This window comes from Talpa occidentalis, unplaced genomic scaffold, assembly GCF_014898055.3.
Source record: "Talpa occidentalis isolate TD23 unplaced genomic scaffold, MPIMG_talOcc4v2.1 talOcc4.12, whole genome shotgun sequence".
NCBI classification, from domain to species: Eukaryota; Metazoa; Chordata; class Mammalia; order Eulipotyphla; family Talpidae; genus Talpa; species Talpa occidentalis.
The window spans coordinates 8022853-8043433 of record NW_023601212.1 but is presented as its reverse complement, the minus strand read 5'-3'; the positions used below and the strand labels follow the sequence as shown (position 1 = coordinate 8043433).

The following is a 20581-nucleotide window of genomic DNA, read 5'->3' as shown; positions in this document are numbered from 1 at the left end:
ATTTTGCTGGAAACTGGGGTTGAAGCTCTGGGTGGAGGACCTGGGTTCTGAGGTTGGCTTGGGAGAGTGGGATCAGATTGGGTTCTAGGGTCAAAGGGGTCTGTGGGTGGAGTCCATTTTTAGAGCTGAGCTGGATTCTGGAGCTGGTCTGTGTTCTGGAGCTGGATTGCACTCCAGAAGCAGGCTGAATTCATGAGCTAAAGTGAGTTCCAGAGCTGAGCTGAGTTTTTATACTGGTCTGTGTTCCAGAGTCAGGCTGAGTCTCAGAGCTAAGTTGGGTCTCAGAGTTGGACTGGTTTCTAGAGCTAAGATGCACTACAGAGATGGGTTGAGACACAAAGCTTAACTGAATTCTGTTACTGGCCTGCATTCTGGAGCTAGGCTGAGTCTCAGAGCCCAGCTGAATCCTGGGACTGGACTGGGTTCTAGAACTCAGCTGAGTCTCAGAGCTAGACTGGATTCTGGAGCTAACCTGGGCTCCAGGGCTGGGTTGGATTCTTGTACTGGTCTGGGTCTCAGAGCTGGGCTGGACTCTAGAGATGAGCTGAGTTCCAGAGCTGCTCTGCTTCCCAAAGTCTGGCTCAATACCAGACCTATCTCGGGTTGTGACCAGGATCTGATCTCTAGAACTTGGCATGGTTTTTGAGATGATCCATGTCCCAGAGGTGGGCTGAGTTTCTGAGCATGGTTGGGTCTCAAAGCTGAGCCTGCTCTCAAGTCTAGACACAATTGTGGATCTTAAGCCTTTTGTTGCCTGGGTCCGAGTTCCAGGACTAGATTGGATTCCAGAGTTCAGTTGTGTTCTAGAACTCAACTGGGCCTCAGCAACTGATGGTGTTTTGGAGCTGGTTGGGATTTCAGAGTCAGTCTGTGCTCCAGAATTGAGCTGAGTCCTGGAGCTGGGTGGGGTGCTTGAGCTGGACTGAGCTCTAGAACTTGGCCAATCCTTATTGTTGGTCTGGGTGCCAGAGCTAGTCTGTGTTCTAGAGAGGTAATGAGGTTCAGCATCAAGCTGAGCTCTAGAGGCAGGTCTTACTTCAGAGATGGATGGAATTTCAGGATGTGTCTGAATTCTGGAGATAGTCCTGGCTGTAGCATTAGACCTAGATGTAGAGCTGGACTCAGATTCTGAGCTAGGATCATCACTTGAGCTGGAGTGAACCTCATGATGGGGTTGGGTACTTGAATGCAACTGGGTTTTAGAGCAAAGCTGGGATCTGGGTCTGGAGTGGGGAACAGCATGCACCTGGGCTCCTGAGCTGTTCTGGGTTTGTGGATAGGTTTTGGGTTGTGAGTCCTTTTTGGATGCTGAGCTGGTTTGATTTCTGTAACTGGGCTGCTGCTTGAGTGTTGCTTGGACTCCAGAGCTAACTGGCATTCCTAAACTGGGCTGGGTGTCTGGGGATGGCCATGTCATGGAGCTGTCTTGAGTTCCAGAGTCAGGTTGAGTTTTAAGGCAGGACTTGGTTATAGATTGTGTCTGGGTTCCAGAACTTGACTTGATATCAGAATTTGGCTTAGCCTCAGAGATTTTCTGGGTTTTAGGGGAGGTCTGGGGTTGGGAACTGGGCTGGGTTCTAGAACTCAGTTGGGTCTCAGGACTAGAGTGGGGTCTAGAGATAAACTTAGTGTCAGGGCTGGCCTGGATTCTAGAGCAGGGCTTGGTCTCAGCACTGAGCTGAGATTTAGAACAGGACTTGGTCTCAGAGTTGGGCTTGGTTTCAGAGCTAAGCTGGGCTCCAGGCTTGGTCTCAGAGCTGGGCTGGGTTCGAGAATCAGACTTGACCTCAGAGCCAGGCTTGGACTGGGAACTGAATTGGGCTCTAGAGGTGAATTCGATCTCAGAGCTGGTCTGAGCTCTGGAGCTAGACTTAGCCTCAGAGGGGTCCAGGATTCTAGAGGATGGCTGGGTTTGGGGGCTGGCTTGGGACTCAGAACTGGACGGGGTTCTAGAGGTGAGCTTGGCCTTAGAGCTATCCTGAGCTCTAGAAGAACTCTGGGTTTGGGAACTGGATGGGGTTCCTGGGCAGGCCTGGCTCTCAGATCTGAGCGGGGCTCTGGAGCAGAGCTGGGCTTCTGGAACTAGCCGGAAGGGCTGGGGCAGAGGGCTGGGCTCTGGGCTGGGGCTGCGTTCAGCTCCGGGGCAGACTAGCCACAGGCCTCCCTGGCCTCGCCGATGGCGGCCCACACTTCCACCACAAACTCGTCCGGGAAGGCAAACTCGCCCAAGACGGAGTCTAAGTGATGCGCAAACTCCTGGACGCTGACCGTCTTCTTGGACGTCTCCACCATGGTGGACGCTGCAGGCCGAGCGGGAGAAGTGGGTGAGGGTGCTCCCCAGGGTCCAGCTTCCCCTGGGGCCCCTATCTCCACCCTGTGGCTGCCCTCCCCCCGGGGTCCACCCAGCTTACCCTGGCCCCTTACCCAGCTCTGGGTCCCGAATGCCCATGTAACTCTCCAGCAAGTCGTCCACCCTCCTGGATGCCTCCTCTTCAAATTCACTGGGCTGGGAGCACAGGGGAGCAAAGTGGGAGGTCAGGGGCCTTGGATCTCTCCAGCCCTCTCCAAACCCCCCTCTTCTCCCTACCCCTTAGGGAAGAGCAGGTTGGAGCCTCACGTGAGTCAATACTTCTTCAGCTGGCACCCTATCACCCTGCCTCACAAGGGTGCCCACTGGGCGGGTGGGGGGCTGGGACCAGAAGGGGATCTTACCCAAGGCGACTCTGAAGCAGCAGCGTGCGCCAGATGCAGGCGCCCCGAACAGGCCCCCCCTTCACTCACCACTTCCTCCACCGTGGCAGCCCCTCCAGGACGAAGCCGCAGGGTCTCCCTCCCACTGGTCACTTTTGTGTCCACGGGACCTTTGCTGCTCCGGCTCCTCTGGCCAATCATGTCTGGAAAGGACAGCGGGGGGAGGGCACATGTTCTGGGCAGAGCCACATCTTCGTAAACACTCAGAAGCCACCAGCTGAGCCTTTTTGAACTTTCGTACCTTTCAAAGGCCTCCATGTGTCTGTGGAGTGAATCTTCAGAGACCCCTTTCTACCTTGCCAGGACAGGAATAAGCCGATATAACAGGTCTAGGCCCACCATCCCGATCCCATCCCAGCCAGAATGCATCTCAAGTCTTCCTCCTCTGAAGATTTATTTATTTTTATTTATTTATGCATGCAAGAATTGCGGTGTAGGCCAAAGGTGCAGGGGGTGAGAGGATTCACCAGACAGCGCGGGGAGCAGAACAGGTGGATCTACTGAAACACTGCTGAGGGGAGCAGCGGGGAGACAGGAGAGGTCTGCTGCACCATGTGGGTCAGCTCCCTGGCCGGGGATCAAACTCGTGCTGCAGTGGCTGGCGATTGCTTCATAGTGCTGAGACTTAACCCCTGTGCCACCAGGGAGGCCCAAGATGACTCTTTCTAGAAGAGACTACTGAAGACCCTCCTTGGCGTCAGAGGAGCAGTTTAGAAAAATTCTTTCTCTCCAACTGGTTCTCCCTAACTTACAGCCATGGCTCTTGTCCACCGCTGTGACATAGGCCACCCCCATGCTGTCCACTCTCTCTGGGAACTCTCTCCTGATGTGCCAGGGCAGCTCTAGACCCTCCTGCTCTAGAACAGTCTCACCAGTGCCCCAGCCCACACTAAGATAAGGGGCTCATGCCAGAGTGTAAATTAACACGCTGCTCCCTTCCCCGAGAAAGTCTGGTCATATAAAAAAAAAATTCCCACTGATTCACCCAGGGTGATCTAGTGCGGAGATTTTCAACCTGTGTGTAAGTTGGGGGGAGCGGATGGTGACTTTGTCCCCCAGGGGACAGTGATAAAATTTAGAGACATGTTTGGGGACGTGACTGGCACCTGTTGGGTGGAGGCCAGGAATGCTGCTCAACACCCCTCCGTACTCAGGTGCCCCTGCCCCACGACAAAGAAACATCCACCCTCAAACGTCACCAGTGAGGAATGTGCATCCAGGGCAAGCTCCTGTCTCATCCAGAAATCAGTCACAGACTCTTTGAAAAGCGTCATTCCAGAACTAACCATAGCCTCAAAATCAACTCACAAGATAGCTCGAGTCGCATCCTCATTCTATTCTGACATTCGTGAACTTTCCTCTGCTGCTCAGACTTAATCTAACAGCTGTGTTACGGATGCAGTGCCAGAAACTCCCTGGCATGTCATCAAAAGCATCTAGAAACTTCCATTCTGTCCCATCCCCCCACCCTCCACTTGGTCAGGCCTCCACAGAACCTACTTCTGCTGGAGCTCCCCACCTGCTTGGGCCCCGGGACTCTCACCGAAGGCTCTCTTGGGCTGCACCAGGCGCAGGGTGAAGGGCTGGGCCTTGGGCAGCTCCCGGAGCATCTTGGCCACCTCGTAGTGGCGGCAGCCCACGATCGAGTGGTCGTTGATGGCTTCGATGCTGTCACCCACGCACACGGCTTCGATTCTGTTAATGATGCTGCCCTCCTTGATCCTCTGCGGGGGACCCAGAGTCACTCACTGGGCCACCCCAGCCACCCCAGACCCTTCTTAGAGCAGAGAAGGTGCAGAGACTTGCCCCAAGTCACCAGGCACCTGGGAAGCCGCCTGTCCCCCATGGGCACCTTGATGAAGGCGTAGCCAGCCCCGTTGTCTGTGATGGTCAGTCCCAGAGCGTCCTCTGTCTTAGTGACCTCCACCTCCTTGGTCTCGCCGCGCACGTGGGCAAAGATAAAGTCCTCCAACCCTATCTGGCCTCCCAGGAGTTTCTGCATGTCCACTTTGTGACTGTTTAGGGTGCAGAATAAGATCTGTCCCCAGGGGAGGGGGAACCCAGAATTAACAAGTGCTCATCCCCACGTCTGCACAGGACAACCAGGGTGACGGGCTAAGGGGGTGGACAGGGGAGCCAAAACCCACAGGGGCAGAAAGCGGCCAGCTCCCTGGCACCAGTCTGTCAGAAGCGGGAGGCTGTGGGACCTCAGAATGGGATGGGGAGCAAAAAGGGAGACTGGGGCTCCCAGAATAGGGGAGCAGGGTGAGACGGAAGCTGTGGGCAGGAGGAGACCCCCCTCTCGCCTCCCCCAGACTCCCACATTTAACCCTTTGGGGACTTGACGCCCCGGATCATCTTTTTAAAGCAGATTTGAGTCAGCTGGCGCCCCCTGGAGGCCGTGCGGCGCAGCCCCGCAGCCCAGCCCTGCCCCTGCGCGTCCTCGCCTGGCAGGTACCGCCACCCCCAGCCCCGCGCGCGCCCGGGACGCAGGGCTCATCCCCGATGGCCGGACCCACTCCCACCTGGGTCGGCGCAGAAGGTTCTTGGACGGTCTAAGGACCCACTAACCCTATGGGCTGCTCGCCCGTCTCATGCGCCGGCCACGCGAAGGGGGTGCTCTGGGCGCCGACATCCCCGCATCCCAGAGGCTGGTCTCTGAGGCCCGGGGATCCGGGCCCCTCCGTCCGGGGATCGGGGATCCCGAGGCCCCCAGGCCACGGAGTCCAGGCCCCACCCTGGCCCCGGGTCAGCTGGGTGGGCCCGGGCGCTGGGGTCGGGGTCTCACCTCGGTGGGAGCGATCCCGAAGGCCTCGGCGATCTTGGCGTAGAGCTCGCGGACGTTGGTGAAACCCTCGATCTTGCCCGTGGGGCTCCCGTGTGCGAGCTGCGTGCGGAATACGAGGCGCGGACGGACTCGGGGCGCGGGCGGGGCGGGGGGCGCAGCCCGGGGCTCGGCGGGGGAGGGCGGGGGCGCGGGCTGGCGCGGGACCTCGGCCCCCCGGGCCTCGCGGGCGCCTGCGCTCTCCATGACCCGAGGAGCTGCGCCGCCCGACCACCGCCGCGCCGGATCTGCCGCTTCCTGCGGCCTCCCCTCCCCCGGCCGAGGGCCCGACAGCCGAGCCGCCCGGGTAAGGGGATCCGGGAACCCGAGCGGCCCGGGAAGGCGACACCGCCGGGCACCCAGGGGCGCGGGCCCAGGTGTCACGGCCCTGCCAGGACCAGCTGCGCTCCCGGGAGACACCTGGCGCGCCTTGCGGCCCGAGCTGCGGGCCCGGGAATAACGAGGGTCCCGAGCAAGAAGGGGGCCAGCGGGGCGTCCCTGGGCACGCCCGCCCGCGAGGCCTTGCGCCTCGATCTTCGCCACCCTGGGAGGTGGGCAGGAGGGTCACCCTAGCAGGGCCGGGCCTCGTCCAGCCCACGCTCAGCCACAGCCCTCCAGGCCTCCCCGGCTCCCCGGGCCTGCCTCGGGCCTCTCCAAGGCTGGTCCCTCCACCTCCCGCACCTTCTCCCAGATTCCCACGTGAGGCCCCGGCTGTGGTGTGCTCCCTGCCAGGGCAACACAGGGCACCGGGAAACTCAGGGCACCGGCAGGGGTGAGGCCCCTTTCCTTGCTCAAATGTCACATCCTCTGGCCACCTCCCAGGCTCTCTTCCCAGCTTCTCCTCTCTAGCACTTAGCGCAATCCCAGGTGGATATTTCACTTATTTATCTTGTGTCCCCATCTGTCTTCCATCTGAAATGCCAGCTCCAGGAGGGGCCCCCACCACACCCTGAGTTCCGAGGCTCCCTATCCACAGGCAGCTAGCACATGGTAGCCCTGGGGCCTGGCCCAGCACCTGGCCCCCATGCTCAGGCAACCTTTGGTGAAAGAATGAATGGAGGCCAAAGACACAAATGATGGGGAAGGTTCTGGACACCAGTAGGTGGTGGTAGGAGTCCCCTTGGAACACAACACTGGGCTTGCCCCAACAGGAACCTGGGTTCACAGAAAACATCAGTGGGGAGCCAGACACAGCGAAACAGAGGGCCCTCCCAGCTCGGAAGAACCTCAGACACCAAACGTTGATGGGAAAGGTGAGTGCAGATGGTTTTGAAAAGTGTAAGAAAGTTGATGTCAAGTTTAAAAACCCACAACATGGAAGGACCTGGAAAGTGCACTGTGGGACAGCCAGGAGCACGGCCTGGGCCCCCACCCATGTGGAAGGTCCAGAACTAGAGTAAATCGGTGAGAGCCAGGGGCTGGGGTGACTGCTAGTGTGGACAGGGAGTCAGGGAATGTTCTGGAATTAGAGTAAGCTGATGACTATGAATCAGAGTAACCTGACAGAGGTTGCCCTTCTTTGTGAATTAATGCTAGAAACCAAGGAACTGTATACTTTATTTTAAAGTGTTATTTTTTTGAAGAGATTTATTTTATTTATGCATACAAGAACTGGGGTGTAGGCCAGAGGTGCAGGGGTGAGAGAACTTACCAGAGACAAAGCGGGGAACAGAACAGGCAGATCGGCTGAAATACACTACCTAGGGGAGCAGCGGGCTAGATAGGAGAGGTCTGCTACGCCATGTGGGTTGCTCCCTGGCTGGGGATTGAAGTGCTGCAGTGGCTGCGGACAGCTTCATAGGTTGCATCTTAACCTCTTGCGCCACCAGGGAGGCCCTATTTTAAAGTTTTATTTTTATTTATTTATGCATACAAAAGCTGGGGTGCAGGCCAGAGGTGCAGGGGGTGAGGATTCACCAGAGACAGAGCGGGGAGCAGAACAGGCGGATTGACTGAAATACACTGCTGAGAGGAGCAGCAGTCGAGACAGGCAAGGTCTGCTGTGCCATGTGGGTCAGCTCCCTGGCTGGGGATTGAACTCAGGCCGCAGGGGTGATAACACTGAAACTTAATCCCTGTGCTACTAGGGAGGCCCCCACATTTGTATTTTTTAGGAAGACATATGTATGTGGTAAAATAGATGAAGACCTGCCTGGGGCTGCTCTGCTCCACGTGTGGCATGAGGTGCCTGCACCAGAGTAGGGCACGCACTAGGGGGGGTTGATATTCATTGTGTGACTCTCTCAGGGCTGTCATGACAAAGTGCCACAAGCTGGGGGGTTTTTATAAAAAGAGGGATTTGTTTCCTTCCATCAGCCCGAAGTCTGATATCAGTTTATCAGCAAGACTGCTCCCTCTGACATCCTGGGTAGGGGCCTCCCAGCCTCTCCCCGGAGGTGGCCGTCAACGCTTGGTGTCCCTTGGCAACGCACATTATTCCAGCATCTGCCTGTGATCACATGGCTGTCTCTTCTGTGTCCAAATCGCTATCTTATAAGGACACCAGTCATATTGGATTAGGGGCCCACCCTACTTCAGGATGACCTCATCTTAACTAATTATATCTGCAATGACCCTATTTCCAAATAAGGTCACATTCTGAGGTTCTGGAAGTTAGGACTTCCACAGATCTTGTGAGGGGACATTACTCAACCTGTAACACTGGTGTTTGTCAAGCTCTTCTCCAAAATTTTTAGGATGTTTCAATATTCCATTAAACACAGACATCTCTGAGGGGCCTCCTCTTGAGTGAAGCATAGAATGATCCCGAAGTTCCACTCCTGGTATATACCCGAGAACTGACAATGTTCAAACAAAAACCTGCACACACAGTGATTCACAGCAGATTAAAGGTGGAAGCAGCCCGTGTCCATCAGCAGATAAATGGACACACACGAAGTGTCCACCCACACACCAGAACATGCTTCAGTCACGTAAAGGAGGGCAGCTCTGACACTCGCTACCACAGGGAGGGGCCCTGAACATACAACACCCAAGGAGAGAAGCCAGACACAGGAGGCCACGTGGTGTAAGTGCACTGACTAGAAATGTCCAGAACAGGCAGGACGACAGATGGATATTGGGTGTGTGACTGCCAGGGGACAGGGAAGGCAGGCCTAGGACCCCAAGAAAGGGAGGTGGGCCCTGACACATCCTCTGATTTAACCCTCCTGCCCCCAAACATTCACAAGTTTGATGTTCAAGTTTCACTTTTTTAATTTAAAAAGTCCAGATTGAACAGTGGTTAAAGCGCCACCTCCATCAGGGTCCCTCAGCAGACAAGGGTGGGATGGCCAGTACCAGTCAGTCCCTCCATTCTGCGCTGCAGGAAGGTGACAGGCAAGCAGAGCCTCCTCCCCATGTGGGAGCATGTCATGGCAGCTTGCCTGCTTGTGGGAACACATGAGCACCTGCTGGGAATCCCAGGGGTTCTGGGGCCCATTCTGGGGAACTGGTGTGCAGCCTGCCCCCACCTGCCGGGGAAGCGTAAGCTGCTGTGGGTCCAACCCTGTGACATTTCCACATCCCTGTAGTGTGTGATGAGGCCTGTGAGGCGAGCGGCCCTTGCTGGGGGCCTGACCATGGGGTCCCGTGGGTGTTGTGCTTGGTGGGGATTTTTCTGGTTTTGGGGACTAGAGGTTGAAAGCTAGAGGGTTGTTGTAGAAATTTAATTTTAGGGGAGCTGGAGCCCCCAAGGTGCAGGATCAGGCCTGGCCCCAAGGTGGACCCCCAGCCCTTCTTCCATGGGGCGGGGGCAGGGAAAGGGCCATGACCAGAGCGTGGTCTCCTCGGGATCTGTGGGCCGGCCAACACCCTCATAGGTGCTCGCTGTGACAGGAGAGAGGAGGCTTGTGAGGGGGACCCATCATTTCTCAGCACCCGCCCCGATTCTGGGGGATCCTAAGGGCAGCCCCCTCAGTTCCTCCAAACGGATCCTGGGAGGGGAGCCTGGAATTGACTGCACCTAACCTGGGCGTCTGGGATCCACCCAGAAAAACCCACCAAGCTTTAGAGAAATTCTGGCTCCCCCAAATGGCTTCCCATAGCCAAGAGGGGGGCGGGCAGATCCCACCCCGCGTCGTTAATATAGCAGGGGCTTGACCAGCGCCCCAGTGGTGAGGTCCTCAGCCGCCCTGGCCGAACGACCCCTCAGGGCAGAGCCCCTTGGGGCGGCGGCTCCCAGCGAGACCCCGGCAGCGGGACCCCACCGAGCGGGGCCACGGACCCAGCCCCCGCGGGGGCGCGAACCCAGTGCTCTCCGCGGGCAGCCCGGGCAGGTCTAGCCTGGGGCCGGCCCCGCGCAGGACCGCCCCGCTCGGCCGAGCGGCCCCGGGGCGGCCCCTCTGCCCGGCACACACCTGGCGACCTGGGCCAGGATCTCCTTGATGCGGACGATGAGCTTCTCGTGCTGGGCGGGGTCGCGCTCGATGGCGCCGTGCAGCCGCGCCATGTACAGGTCCAGGGTGCCGAGCGTGGGCGTCTCGCCGGTGCCTGCGGAGGGCGGGGCGTCAGCCGAGCCGGGCGGGCAGCGCCCAGTCGGGGCTCCGCGGATCGGAGGTCAGAGGTCAGGGGGGTGCAAGGGCGCGGGCCAGGGGAGGGGCGCTGGCGAGTCAGAGGGGTGAGGTGGCGTCGGGGCGCCCGGGCCCGGGCAGTCAGTCAGCGGCGGGCGGGGCGGGGCGGGGCGCGGCGCTGGCGGCTGGAGGGCGGCCGAGGTCGGGGGCACAGCCGCGGCCCAGGGACGGCGGGGCCGACAAAGGTGGGGTCAGCGGGGTGGGGTTGGTAAGGAAGACTCGGGGCTCCGCGAGGGCGGGGCGGCGGGGACGGGGTGAGCGGGGCGGTCCGGGGAGAGGCTGGGGCTGTTGGGGGCGGAGACAGAGTCTGGGAAGGGGGTCCCCGGCGGGGCAGAGGCGACCGGAGACGCCGGCCGGGGCGGGGGCGGGGCGCGAGGAGGCGGAGCCGTCGGGGCGGGGCGGCCGGGGCGGGGCCGGGGCGGGGAGGGGCCTCCGCACCCGGCACCGGCAGCGACGCGAAGCTGGCCGTGAGCGCCTGGCGCACCGCCTGGAGCTGCTGCTGCAGGGCCAGCGTGCGCCGCTCCTCCAGCGCCAGCTCCTGCTCCAGGCGCTCGCGCGCGCTGCTCATGCTCTGCGTGTGCCTCTGCAGCACCGCGTTCTGCTCCTCGAAGGCCACGTTCATCTTCCGCAGGCGCCGCAGCTCCGCCTCCCGCGCTGCAGCCAAGGAGCCGGGTCAGACCGGGCCGCTTCCTCCCCTGTCCTCTGCAGGCTGAGCTGCGACAACCCCCGCCCCCCTCCACGCCACCCCACGAAGAAGGCACCTCAGCTTTTAGTGGTAAATTCCCCCATCCTCTCGCACCAGGAACCTCAGGTTAGCGCTCACCTTTATTTTGGTCCAAGAACTCTTCAGTGAAGATGGGGACATCGAAGGTGGAGAAGCCCTCGCAGTCCCCACCCTGGGACGACAGGATGAGGTGGCAGTGTTTTTGGGGGCGGGGGAGGCCGACAACCCCCTCTGGGACGTTCCCTAGGCTTGGAGGGACTCTCTGGACTACTGGGACGGAGCCCATTTATCAACACTCCTAAGGTGTTCTTGCATACACCGGAGGATGGTGCTCGCGTCCTCCCGGGAGCCCTGGTCCTGGGTCAAAGGCTCTAAAGACCTGCAGACCAGATCTGTCTTGCCCGTGGGCTCTCCTTGGAGAAGGGATGCTTACCTTGTGTCCATTCAAGAGGGTATTCATGAGCCCAGAGCCCGAGTCCTCTGGTGGTGGGGGGAGAAGAGGACAGGCTCAGCCTCCCAGTGTCCTCTGACCCCAGCTTCACACACACTGTCTGCCTGGAACACCCTCCTGACCTCCCTCCAGGTCAGCCCTACTCATCCCGGAGTAGGCTTCTGCCTCGACTCCGCCTCATCTCAGCACCGCTCAGTCCTGCTCACTTACACTGGCTGGTTGCATATCTCTCATCCCCACTGAACTGAGAACCCCATGGTGGGGGTGGCCAATCTGCCTGGGTCACCAGTCTCAGAACAGCCACTCAACTGTCATCCTACCTTTCTTGATCTTCTTTTCTTGGATCTTTTCCGTACACATCTTGTAGGCTTCTGACTGCTGGTACGCCCGCAGCTCCTTCATGTACTGCTGCTTCTCCCGCTCCGCCTCATCCAAGTACCGCTGGCAGGGCAGCAGAAGGCTTGGCCCAGCAGGGGGCAGAGGAGGCCTCCAAGGGCAGGACCCCATCTCCATCACCCAGGTGGCTATGCGAACCTTCCCAAGCTCCCTACTGCCCTTCAGTGAACCCCATCCCTCAGCCTGCACTCAGGCCACCTCCCAGTTCCCTCACCACAACTCTAGCCTTCACAAACTGCGCCCTGGTGCCTGATGACCACATAGTCCCACCTCTAGCACCCAATTTGCTTATTGAAAGCTGACTTGGTGCAAACTGGTGGTGTTTTGTTACATTTCTTTGTTGCTTTTGTAATGTTTAAATTACCAGGATTTGAAAATCAAGTTTGTACATAAAAATCCAGCCTCCATCCCTACTGGTTTAGACAGTTACTTTTCTATTTTTGCTTATTGCTACCCTCCCTTCAATAGGCTGGGGAGGACTCATGGGTGGCCAACTCTCCAGGCAAGAGAGGACCCCACATTAGATCCTTTGGGGAATTTGGCCGCCAGGGGTTATCCAAGTTAGCGGGAGGACAACGGTCCCAGGCTGTCCCACCTGCTTCTCCGCGGGCTGCAGCTTGCTCCACTCAGCGCCCAGCATCTTGGTGATCTCGGGGAAGGGCAGGTCCGGGTGGCGCGTGCGAATCTGCTCTCGCCGCTCATTCAGGAAGCGCACGTAGCCGGTGACCGGAGCCTTGGGTCCATTTGGCAGGATCTTCTTCCGCTTCTTGCCCTTAGGCCACCCGCGCTTCTTCACCGGCTGCACAACGCGGCCGCCATTGGGAGGAGTCAGGAGGGGGGCGGGGCCCAGAGGGGGCATGGGGAGGCTTGGGTGGGGTCTAGCCCGGAGATAGAACCCGAAAGGCCTGGAGATCTGGCCGGGTCAGCCATCGAGGCTGGGAGAGGGACGGGCCCTGGCTAGGGATGGAGGGATCGGCGCTGCTGGGGCAGGGGGCAGGCCCGGGCTGCCACTGGCTCGCGCTGTGGGCGTGGCTTCTGGGCGTGGGCGTGGCCTCTTGCGGGGGAACCCGGGGACCACCCGAGGGTGCCTGGAGCCCGGGGAGCCCCGGCAGTGGGCGGAACTGGCACCCGCGGGGCGGGGTCTGAGTCCAGGGAGGCGGGCAACCTCCGGGAGAGGCGTCCGCAGGGAAAGGCGGCTGTGGGCGGGGCCACGGCAAATTCAAATCCAGACTGGGCGGGGCCTCAAGGCGAGGGGCGCGATCCAGGGCCCCCCCCACCCCCCGCGCGGGCGCTCACCTCCTCCTCCTGGGACCCCTTCTCGCCGGCCCGCGGGCCCTCGCCTCGCTCTTGCTTGACAGCCACCACGAAGCCCCCATGCTGGCCCGGAGCCTTGCCGCCCGCCGTCCTGGAGCCACGGGGCGCCACGGTCACCCCACCCTAAGCCCGACCTCCAGGCTGGAAGTACGGCGCCCAGGCCCCGGCAGGGGGGTCGGTACCGGGGCGCTCGTGGGGGCAGCAGGGACCCCTGGGAGGAGCCGAGGCCCCGGGACGCTGGATTCACCGCCCTCGCCTCGACGGACGCGTGGCCACGAGGGACTCGGGTCCCGGGAGGCGGGGTCGGGGCAGAGGTGCTGGGGCCAGCAGAAGACCCGGGGGACTGGGTCGGGGTTGGAGGAAAGCGGTGGGGGGCAGCGGAGGGGGGCCCGTCCCGGGTCGGGGGGCCGGGCCCCGGGCGGGACCGAGGCGCTCGGGGAGGCGGCGGGGGCCGGGCCGCGGCCCCGCGCGGGGGAGGGGACGTCGCACTCACGCTGCGGCCGCGCCGGGCTGCTTGGGGCCGTGGGACATGGCACTCCGGGCCGCGCCTGGAACGCAGACGCGTGGCGAGAGACGGACCGAGCGGGGGCTTCAGAGTCGCCGACGGCGGGACCCGCTGCGGAGCCGGGCCCCGGGCGCAGGGGGGGCCGGATCCGGGGGCGGGGAGGCCCTCGAGGGCGGGCGCCCCAGGGATCCTTTGTTGGGCGATCGCCTCCCGGAGGGCCCGGTTCCTCACCCCCCGCCCGGGAGGGGCCCCGTCCCGATCCCGGGATCCCCGCGCCCCCGCCCCCCTGCAGCGCCCCGAGTTCCGCGGCTGTTTTCACCTCCAAAGAAACTTTCCGGGACCTCTCGGCTGCTGCGACGCTCCAACCAACCGCCCCGAGCCCGCCCCCGCCGCCCGCCCCGCCCCGCCCCGCCCCCGGCATGCTAAGGACGACCCCTGCGAGTGGTCGGATTGGGTGGGACCTTCCCCAGGGGCGTGAACATGCAGATGAGGGTCGGCGCGCCGGTTGGCGATTGGCTGAGGGTGCCGCGGAGCCGCGTGGGAGGTGGGTCGGTAGGGCGGCGGGCGGTGCGTCAAGTTCGGCTGCGCTCGACCACCCTCGGGACCAATCACGGCGCTTTGAGACCTCGACGGGCGGAGCCTCTTAAAGGGCCAGCAGGCGCGGTGCGGCGGCGTCCCGGACTGTAGGCTGGATACCCGGCTCCTGCCTGCTCCGCGGAGCTCGGGGCCCGCCCCAGTTGTCATAGCAACGGCGGAAGGATGCCTGGGAAGGGACTATTGTCCGTGCCGACGGCCGCCTACCTGCCCCAGAGCGAAGTAGGGCTTCCTGACACCCTTTTGGGGAAGTTTCCTTTTTATTTATTCACTGGACTTAGGGCCCCCGGCGTCCCTCTGGCCGGGCCTTAATTTGAGTCCAGGGCTCCTAGACGCGGGGCTGCTCTACCCCTAGGGCCGCCGCTTCCCTTATGCGAAATGAGGCGGCCGGCAATGCCCAGGACCTGGGATACTGCCCAGGTGAGGCCAGGCCTGGGTCGGGCCGGGACTGGGATCAGGAGCTGGGCTGGAGGCATTTGGGAAGTGTAGTGGGTAGGCAGGCTGGACGGTGGGATCCCGGGGACCCGGCTCAGCAGGCTGGTCTCAGGGCCTGGGCCGGGACTTCCCCTACTGGCGGGACACCGGTTGTGGCCGCTGCGTGTTCACGATGCCCCAACTGACCCCAAACAATCTGCCCTAATTTCCCTGCACAAGGCGCCTCTCCTTTACCTCACGCTGGCCAACCTGATGTTCCGCAAATGAGTTCGTTTCATTCATCCCTATTTTGCACCCTCTTCCCTCCACCTTGAATGTCTCTCCCCGGATTATCTCCCTGGTTCACTGCTTAATGTCCTCCACGTCTTTGCACAAATGTCACCTCCATGAGGCTGCCCCACACTTATTTTTTCTCTCCACATGTCCCTCTCCATTTGACCTGCCTTTTTGCTGATTGCTATATTCCTAGCACCTAGGCGATGCAGCATCTTAGGTGGCTAAATAAATGTGGAGTTGGGGTCTCCCCTGGTGGCGCAGCGGTTGAGCGCTGGGCTGCGAGGCTGCCCGCAGCCTCTGCAGCGCCGGTTTGTTCCCCGGCCTCCCGCGAGGGTCCCACAAAAAATAAATAAATAAATGTGGATTTACCTTGCAATCCAGCAATTCCACTCCTCGGAATACACTGTAGAGAACTGAAAACATGTCCACATAGAAACTTGAGCACAAATGTTCACAGCAGCATGATTCACAACAGCCAAACAGTAAAAACTGCCCAAATGGTCACCAATTCATTGATGGATAAACAAATGTGGTCCACGCATCCAGTAGAATATTATTGGTCATAAAAGGGAATAAATTGGGCCTCCCTGGTGGCGCACGGGGTTAAGTCTCAGCACTATCAAGCTATCAGCACCCACAGCAGCATGAGTTTGATCCGGGTCTGGCAAGAGAGCTACCCACATGACGGATAGACCTCTCCTGTCCGCCTGCTGCTCTCCTCAGCAGTGTATTTCAGTCAGTCCTCTTGTTCTGCTCCCCACTCTGTCTCTGGAGTATCATCTCATCCCCTGTGCCTCTGGCCTACACCCCAGCTCTTGTATGCATAAATAAATAAATCTTTAAAAAATACTTATTTATGCATATAAGAACTGGGGTGTAAGCCAGAGATGTGGGGGGTGAGAGGATTCACCAGAGACAGAGTGGGGAGCAGAACAGGCGGGTTGACTAAAATACACTGCTGAGGGGAGCAGTGGGCAAAACAGGAGAGTTCTGCTTCTCCATGTGGGTTGCTCCCTGGCCAGCTGGGGATCGAACTCTTGCTGCAGTGGCTGGTAGCTTGATAGCATTGTCTTCTATCCCCTGCGCCACCAGGGAGGCCCAATAAATCTTTTTTGAAAAAGGAATAAATTGCTTATTCATCTTACAACAGATGAGCCTTGAAACATGACCACACAGTGTGTAATTCCATTGATGGTAAATGTCCAGAACAGGCCACCCACACAGTCAGAAAGTGGGGTCATGGTTGGCTGGGGAATTAGCAGGAAGTGGAAGTGCCTGCTGACAAGCATGGGTTTTTTTTTTTTTTTCCCCTGGATAATCAAAGTGTCCTAAAATTAGATTTCAGAACTCTGTAAATATACTAAAAACCACGGAGTTGTACACTCTAAATGGGTACATTATATGATAGGTTAATTAAATCTCAGTAAGTCTGTTTTCCTAAGAGGTCAGTCGGGGTGAGGAAGTCAGCAATGTCCCGAAAACTTGACAGACCAAGATTCCAGACCCGGCTCTGTTGCTTTATCTGCTTTTAGCTATGATCCTCACCTTCCATTCCTCTCTCAGCTTGGTTGAAAACAATCTAGGTGGGCCTCCCCAGTGGCGCAGCAGATGACCGCTGGGTTGCGAAGCTGCCCGCAGCCTCTGCAGCGCCGGTTCGATCCCCGGCTACTCCCCGGCCACCAGCAAGGGTCCCACCTGGAGCACAGACCTCTCCTGCAGCCCGCTGCTCCCTCAGCAGTGTACATCGGTCCTTCTGCCTGCTCTGCTCCCCGCTCTGGCTCTGGTGAATTCTCTCACCCTCCCGCGCTTCTGACTGTACCCAGTGCTTGTATAAATAAATAGATGGATCTTTAAAAAAAAAAAAAAGAAAAGAAAACAATCTAGGTGAGACTTCCAAGCTGGAAATCAGGGAAGACCCATCCTCTCATCCCTTCTATGGCTTGATTGATGAGCTGGTGTTGTCATAGAAACTGTCCTTCCACTCCCCAGGGAACCACACAAGGAATTCAGGGGTCTTCTTACACATGAAAAAGGAAATGAAAGGCTTTGAAGCTGATTTTGAAATAGCTTGGCATTAGATGCCTTGCTGCATGAATATCTTCTAGGAAAAAAAAAGTGCCTTCAATACAAATGGCATTGCGTCCAGTCCAATTCAAGCTGTACATAAGTTGTTTCACTTCGCATCTTTCATACTTTTATCTAAAACTGGATCCGGGGGCCTCCCTGGCGGCACAAGGGGTTAAGTTTCAGCACTATGAAGCTATCTGCAGCCACTGCAACATGAGTTCGATCCCTGGCCAGGGAGGTGACCCACATGGCATAGCAGACCTCTCCTCTCTCGCCCGCTGCTTCCCTCAGCAGTGTATTTCAGTGGATCCATCTGTTCTGCTCCCCGCTCTGTCTCTGGTGAGTCCTCTCACCCCCACACTTCTGGCCTACACCCCACCTCTTGTATGCATAAATAAATAAATCTTTAAAAAAATAAAACTGGATTCTTTTGTCCCAAAATCATGAATCAGCTTTTTTTTATTAATTTATTTTGTTTGTTTCTGCATACAAGAGTTGGGGTGTAGTGCAGAAGTGCTGAGGGTGAGAGGATTCACTAGAGAGTGGGGGGGAGCAGAACAAATGGAGCCACTGAAATACACTGCTAAGGGGAGCAGCTGGTGAGACAGGAGAAATCTGCTGTGCCATGTGGGCTAGCAGGGAGCAGGCAACTCTGAGTTCCAGTAGGGAGCTGGCACACAAAGCGCATAGCAGGGAGCCTACAACTACAGGCCCAGGAGGAATCCGAACCCTATAGAACCCAGCAGGTAGCGCAAAATTACAGTGCCCAACATCGGCAACTAAAGGCCAAGCAGAGTCTGTGCTGGCAGGGAGTCAGCATCTGAGGGCACAGCAGGGAGCTGCCATCTGTGGTGTCCAGCTGGGAGCCGATACTGATAGAGCCCAGCGGGGAGCTGGCACCTAGTATAGGACCCCCACCATTAGGGCCCAGAAGGGAGCTGGACAAGAATGGGCCCAGCTGGAAGCCTGCACCTATAGGGCTCAGTAGGGAACCAACACCTAGAGAACCGAGAGAGGGACTGTAAGTCTGGGTCCCAGCTGGAGCCGGCACCACTAGCCCAGCAGGGCGCCAGCAGCTTTAGGGCTCAGCAGGGAATCTGCATCTGCAGACCCAAGCAGAGACCTGGCAATTTCAGTGCTCAGCAGGAGGTGACACCCACATGGCTCAGCAGGGAGCCTGCAATTACAGTTCTTAGCCAGGCACTGGCAAGGCTAGAGCCCAGCAGGGAGTCTGAACACGCAGATAGCCTCACAGTGCTGAGACTTAGCCCCTTGTGCCACCAGGGAGGCCCCTGAATCAGCTTTTCTTAACATAAAGCTTTTTGAATTCCTAGCTCTCCGTAAAACCAGTAATCGTAACTGCCCAAAGTTACATAATCTTGTGTTGTTTCATTGCATTCAGTTTTATGTTTGATTCTGAAACTTTTACAGTAAGGAAGCCGGGAACAGCATCCAGATTTGTAGCCCTAGAAATACTTGTTCATTCAGGATGACTTGAATGTTTGTTTTTGAAATTAAATTTTATTATGCAAATAATGTGTCATGTGTCAATCCATTCCATTTGTATACAATTAGAGTGTAGCTAAGGCCAGCACATTGCTAACATCGTTCTCATTCCTGGCTTGTTAGATTGCTTACTAACACTTCCACACACACGCACACACTTTGCACACACTTCCCGGGTTGTGAGGGGGCTTCGGGCCCATGTTCTCTTGCAGCTCCCCGGGGTGGGGCGCGGGTGGATCCGGCCTCCGTGGGCCTCATTCCTTTTTTTTTTTTTTAAGATTTATTTATGCGCGCAAGAGCCGGGGTACAGGCGGAGCATCGCCCCTCGGAGCCCCAGCCCCGGGCCGCGCCCGCAGCTCCTCCCGCGCCTGCTCTGGCCGTGCAGCTTCTCCTCGCTCAGCCCCGCCGTCGCACCGGCCGGCCCCCGAGGCCCCCGCCGGGGCCTCCACACGGCGGACCCCATCGCCGCGCGGCCAAGGGCGCGGCGGGACGGGGCCGCGGAAGGAGCGGCGGGCGCGCCGAGCGCGGGAGCGCAGCGCCCCCTGGTGGCGCCGCAGGGGGAGCGGCCGGGAGGGACGGAGGCCCGCGGGGTCCGGGCAGGGCTGAGGTCGGGGCGCCCAACGAGGGGGCGGGCGGCTCCCGCGGCCGCTGTGCTCGCTGCTCGGGGCCCCGACGTGACCCCGCGCCCACAGCCGGGGCCCGCGCGGACGCCGCGGGAGGTCGCGGGCACGGGCGCGGCTGGCGGAGAAAGCCAGGGCTGCGCGGGCGGCGCCTCGGTGCCCGGAGGGAGCCCCGCGGCCCGGCCCGCTCAGTCGCCCTAACGCCGACGGGCGCCCCCGACCCGCCTCGCCCCGCGCTGAGCAGGCGCCACAGCCTCGCGGGGCCTCCTAGGGGTCCCCAGACCGCGGGGCTCGCCGAGGGGGCGGGTGCCCGCTGCCCAGCGCCCTGGTGGCCAGTCCCGTGTCCGCCCCGGCCCCAGGCCCCCGCGGTCACAGCGACATTGAGCGTGTGTTGGGATAATGTCCACGCTCAGTTCCCCGGTTACTAGAATGTGCATCCTCACAAATACTGCAGCAGTTTATGGTGAACCCATAGCGAGGGCCTCCCTGGTGGCGCAGCGGGTTGAGCACAGCGCTGTGAGGCCGTTCGCAGCCTCTGCAGCGCAGGTTCGATCCCCGCCGGCTGCAGAGATGCCCACATGGCGCGGCAGACCTCTCCTGTCTCCCCGCTGCTCCCCTCAGCAGTGTGTTTCAGTCAGTCTGCCTGTTCTGCTCCCCACTCTGTCTCTGGTGAATCTTCTCACCACCCCCCACCTCTGGCCTGTACCCCAGCTCTTGTATGCATAAATAAATAAATCTTTTTTTTTAAAAAAAAAAAAAGAGGGCCTTCCCTGGTGGTGCAGCGGTTGAACGCTGGGCTGTGAAGCTCCCCGCAGCCTCTGCAGCGCGGGTTCGATCCCAGCCACCGGGCGAGGGTCCCACATGGTGCACAGACCTCTCCTGCCGTTCCCGCTGCTCCCCTCAGCAGTGTACTTCGTCAGTCTGCCTGTTCTGTTCCCAGCTCTGTCTCTGGTGAGTCCTCTCACTCTCCCGCACTTTTGACTGTACCCAGTGCTTGTATAAATAAATAAATAAATAAATCTTTTTTAAAAATAATTAAAAAAAGGAACCTACAGTGAGACTTAAATAGTGTTGAGGTCATTGTATTCAGGTTATAGGGAAAATAAAACAACTGGAGATGAAAAAAATACTTCTGAGAAAATATTGTATACGAGTTTACACAGCTGGGTTCTCCTAAGCACTAGGGCTCATGAAGAGGCCAGTGAGTTCACCAAGAGGTCAAATCTAATTACTTGGGGTCATGAAGAGGTCAGTGAGTTCACCGAGGGGTCAACTCTGATTACTTGGGGTCATGCAGAGGTCAGTAAGTTCATGAAGAGGTCAGTGAGCTTGGTGTAGACTTCAGTGAATTCAGATTTGGGTTTTCCTAGTCACTGGGGTCATGCAGAGGTCAGTGAGTTCACAGAGAGGTCAATCTTAATTACTTGGGGTCATGCAGAGGTCAGTGAGGTCACAGAGTGGTCAGTCCTAATTACTTGGCATCATGCTTCCCTCTCTACCTTATTTTCTTCTGGAAAATTTAAAACAACGAAAAACTCGAAAGAGGA

The 20581-nt window shown here is 58.8% G+C and overlaps 2 protein-coding genes across 2 annotated transcripts; both read right to left on the bottom strand.

Moving 5' to 3' along the window:
• Positions 1–2091: 2091 nt before the first annotated feature.
• GIPC3 (GIPC PDZ domain containing family member 3) lies at positions 2092–5798 on the bottom strand. The gene is made up of 6 exons (XM_037505056.1): positions 5540–5798; positions 4604–4789; positions 4295–4475; positions 2782–2894; positions 2425–2506; positions 2092–2300 (listed from the first exon to the last, which is right to left on the bottom strand). Exons 1-6 carry the CDS (start codon positions 5780–5782, stop codon positions 2149–2151), a joined length of 957 nt encoding a protein of 318 aa, XP_037360953.1. The 5' UTR covers positions 5783–5798; the 3' UTR covers positions 2092–2148.
• A 1794-nt stretch (positions 5799–7592) lies between these two features.
• Positions 7593–13908, bottom strand: HMG20B (high mobility group 20B). Its single transcript, XM_037505055.2, has 10 exons — positions 13856–13908; positions 13525–13579; positions 13014–13122; positions 12313–12516; positions 11642–11762; positions 11304–11350; positions 10970–11042; positions 10585–10800; positions 9934–10066; positions 7593–9403 (listed from the first exon to the last, which is right to left on the bottom strand). The coding sequence occupies exons 2-10, from the start codon at positions 13560–13562 to the stop codon at positions 9391–9393; spliced, it is 954 nt and encodes a 317-aa protein (XP_037360952.1). The 5' UTR covers positions 13563–13579; positions 13856–13908; the 3' UTR covers positions 7593–9390.
• Between the last annotated feature and the right edge of the window lie 6673 nt (positions 13909–20581).

Excerpts from the sequence above, each read along its gene's own strand:
- GIPC3 (XM_037505056.1), bottom strand. The coding sequence starts at position 5,782 with ATGGAGAGCGCAGGCGCCCGCGAGGCCCGGGGGGCCGAGGTCCCGCGC. Across the intron at positions 4,790-5,539 it reads TCGGGATCGCTCCCACCGAG|ATCTTATTCTGCACCCTAAA; the intron begins GTGAGACCCCGA and ends CCCTGGGGACAG. Across the intron at positions 4,476-4,603 it reads CTGGCTACGCCTTCATCAAG|AGGATCAAGGAGGGCAGCAT; the intron begins GTGCCCATGGGG and ends GGTCCCCCGCAG.
- HMG20B (XM_037505055.2), bottom strand. The coding sequence starts at position 13,562 with ATGTCCCACGGCCCCAAGCAGCCCGGCGCGGCCGCAGC. Across the intron at positions 13,123-13,524 it reads CAGCCCGGCGCGGCCGCAGC|GACGGCGGGCGGCAAGGCTC; the intron begins GTGAGTGCGACG and ends CCGTGGCTCCAG. Across the intron at positions 11,763-12,312 it reads TGCAGCCCGCGGAGAAGCAG|CGGTACTTGGATGAGGCGGA; the intron begins GTGGGACAGCCT and ends CTGCCCTGCCAG.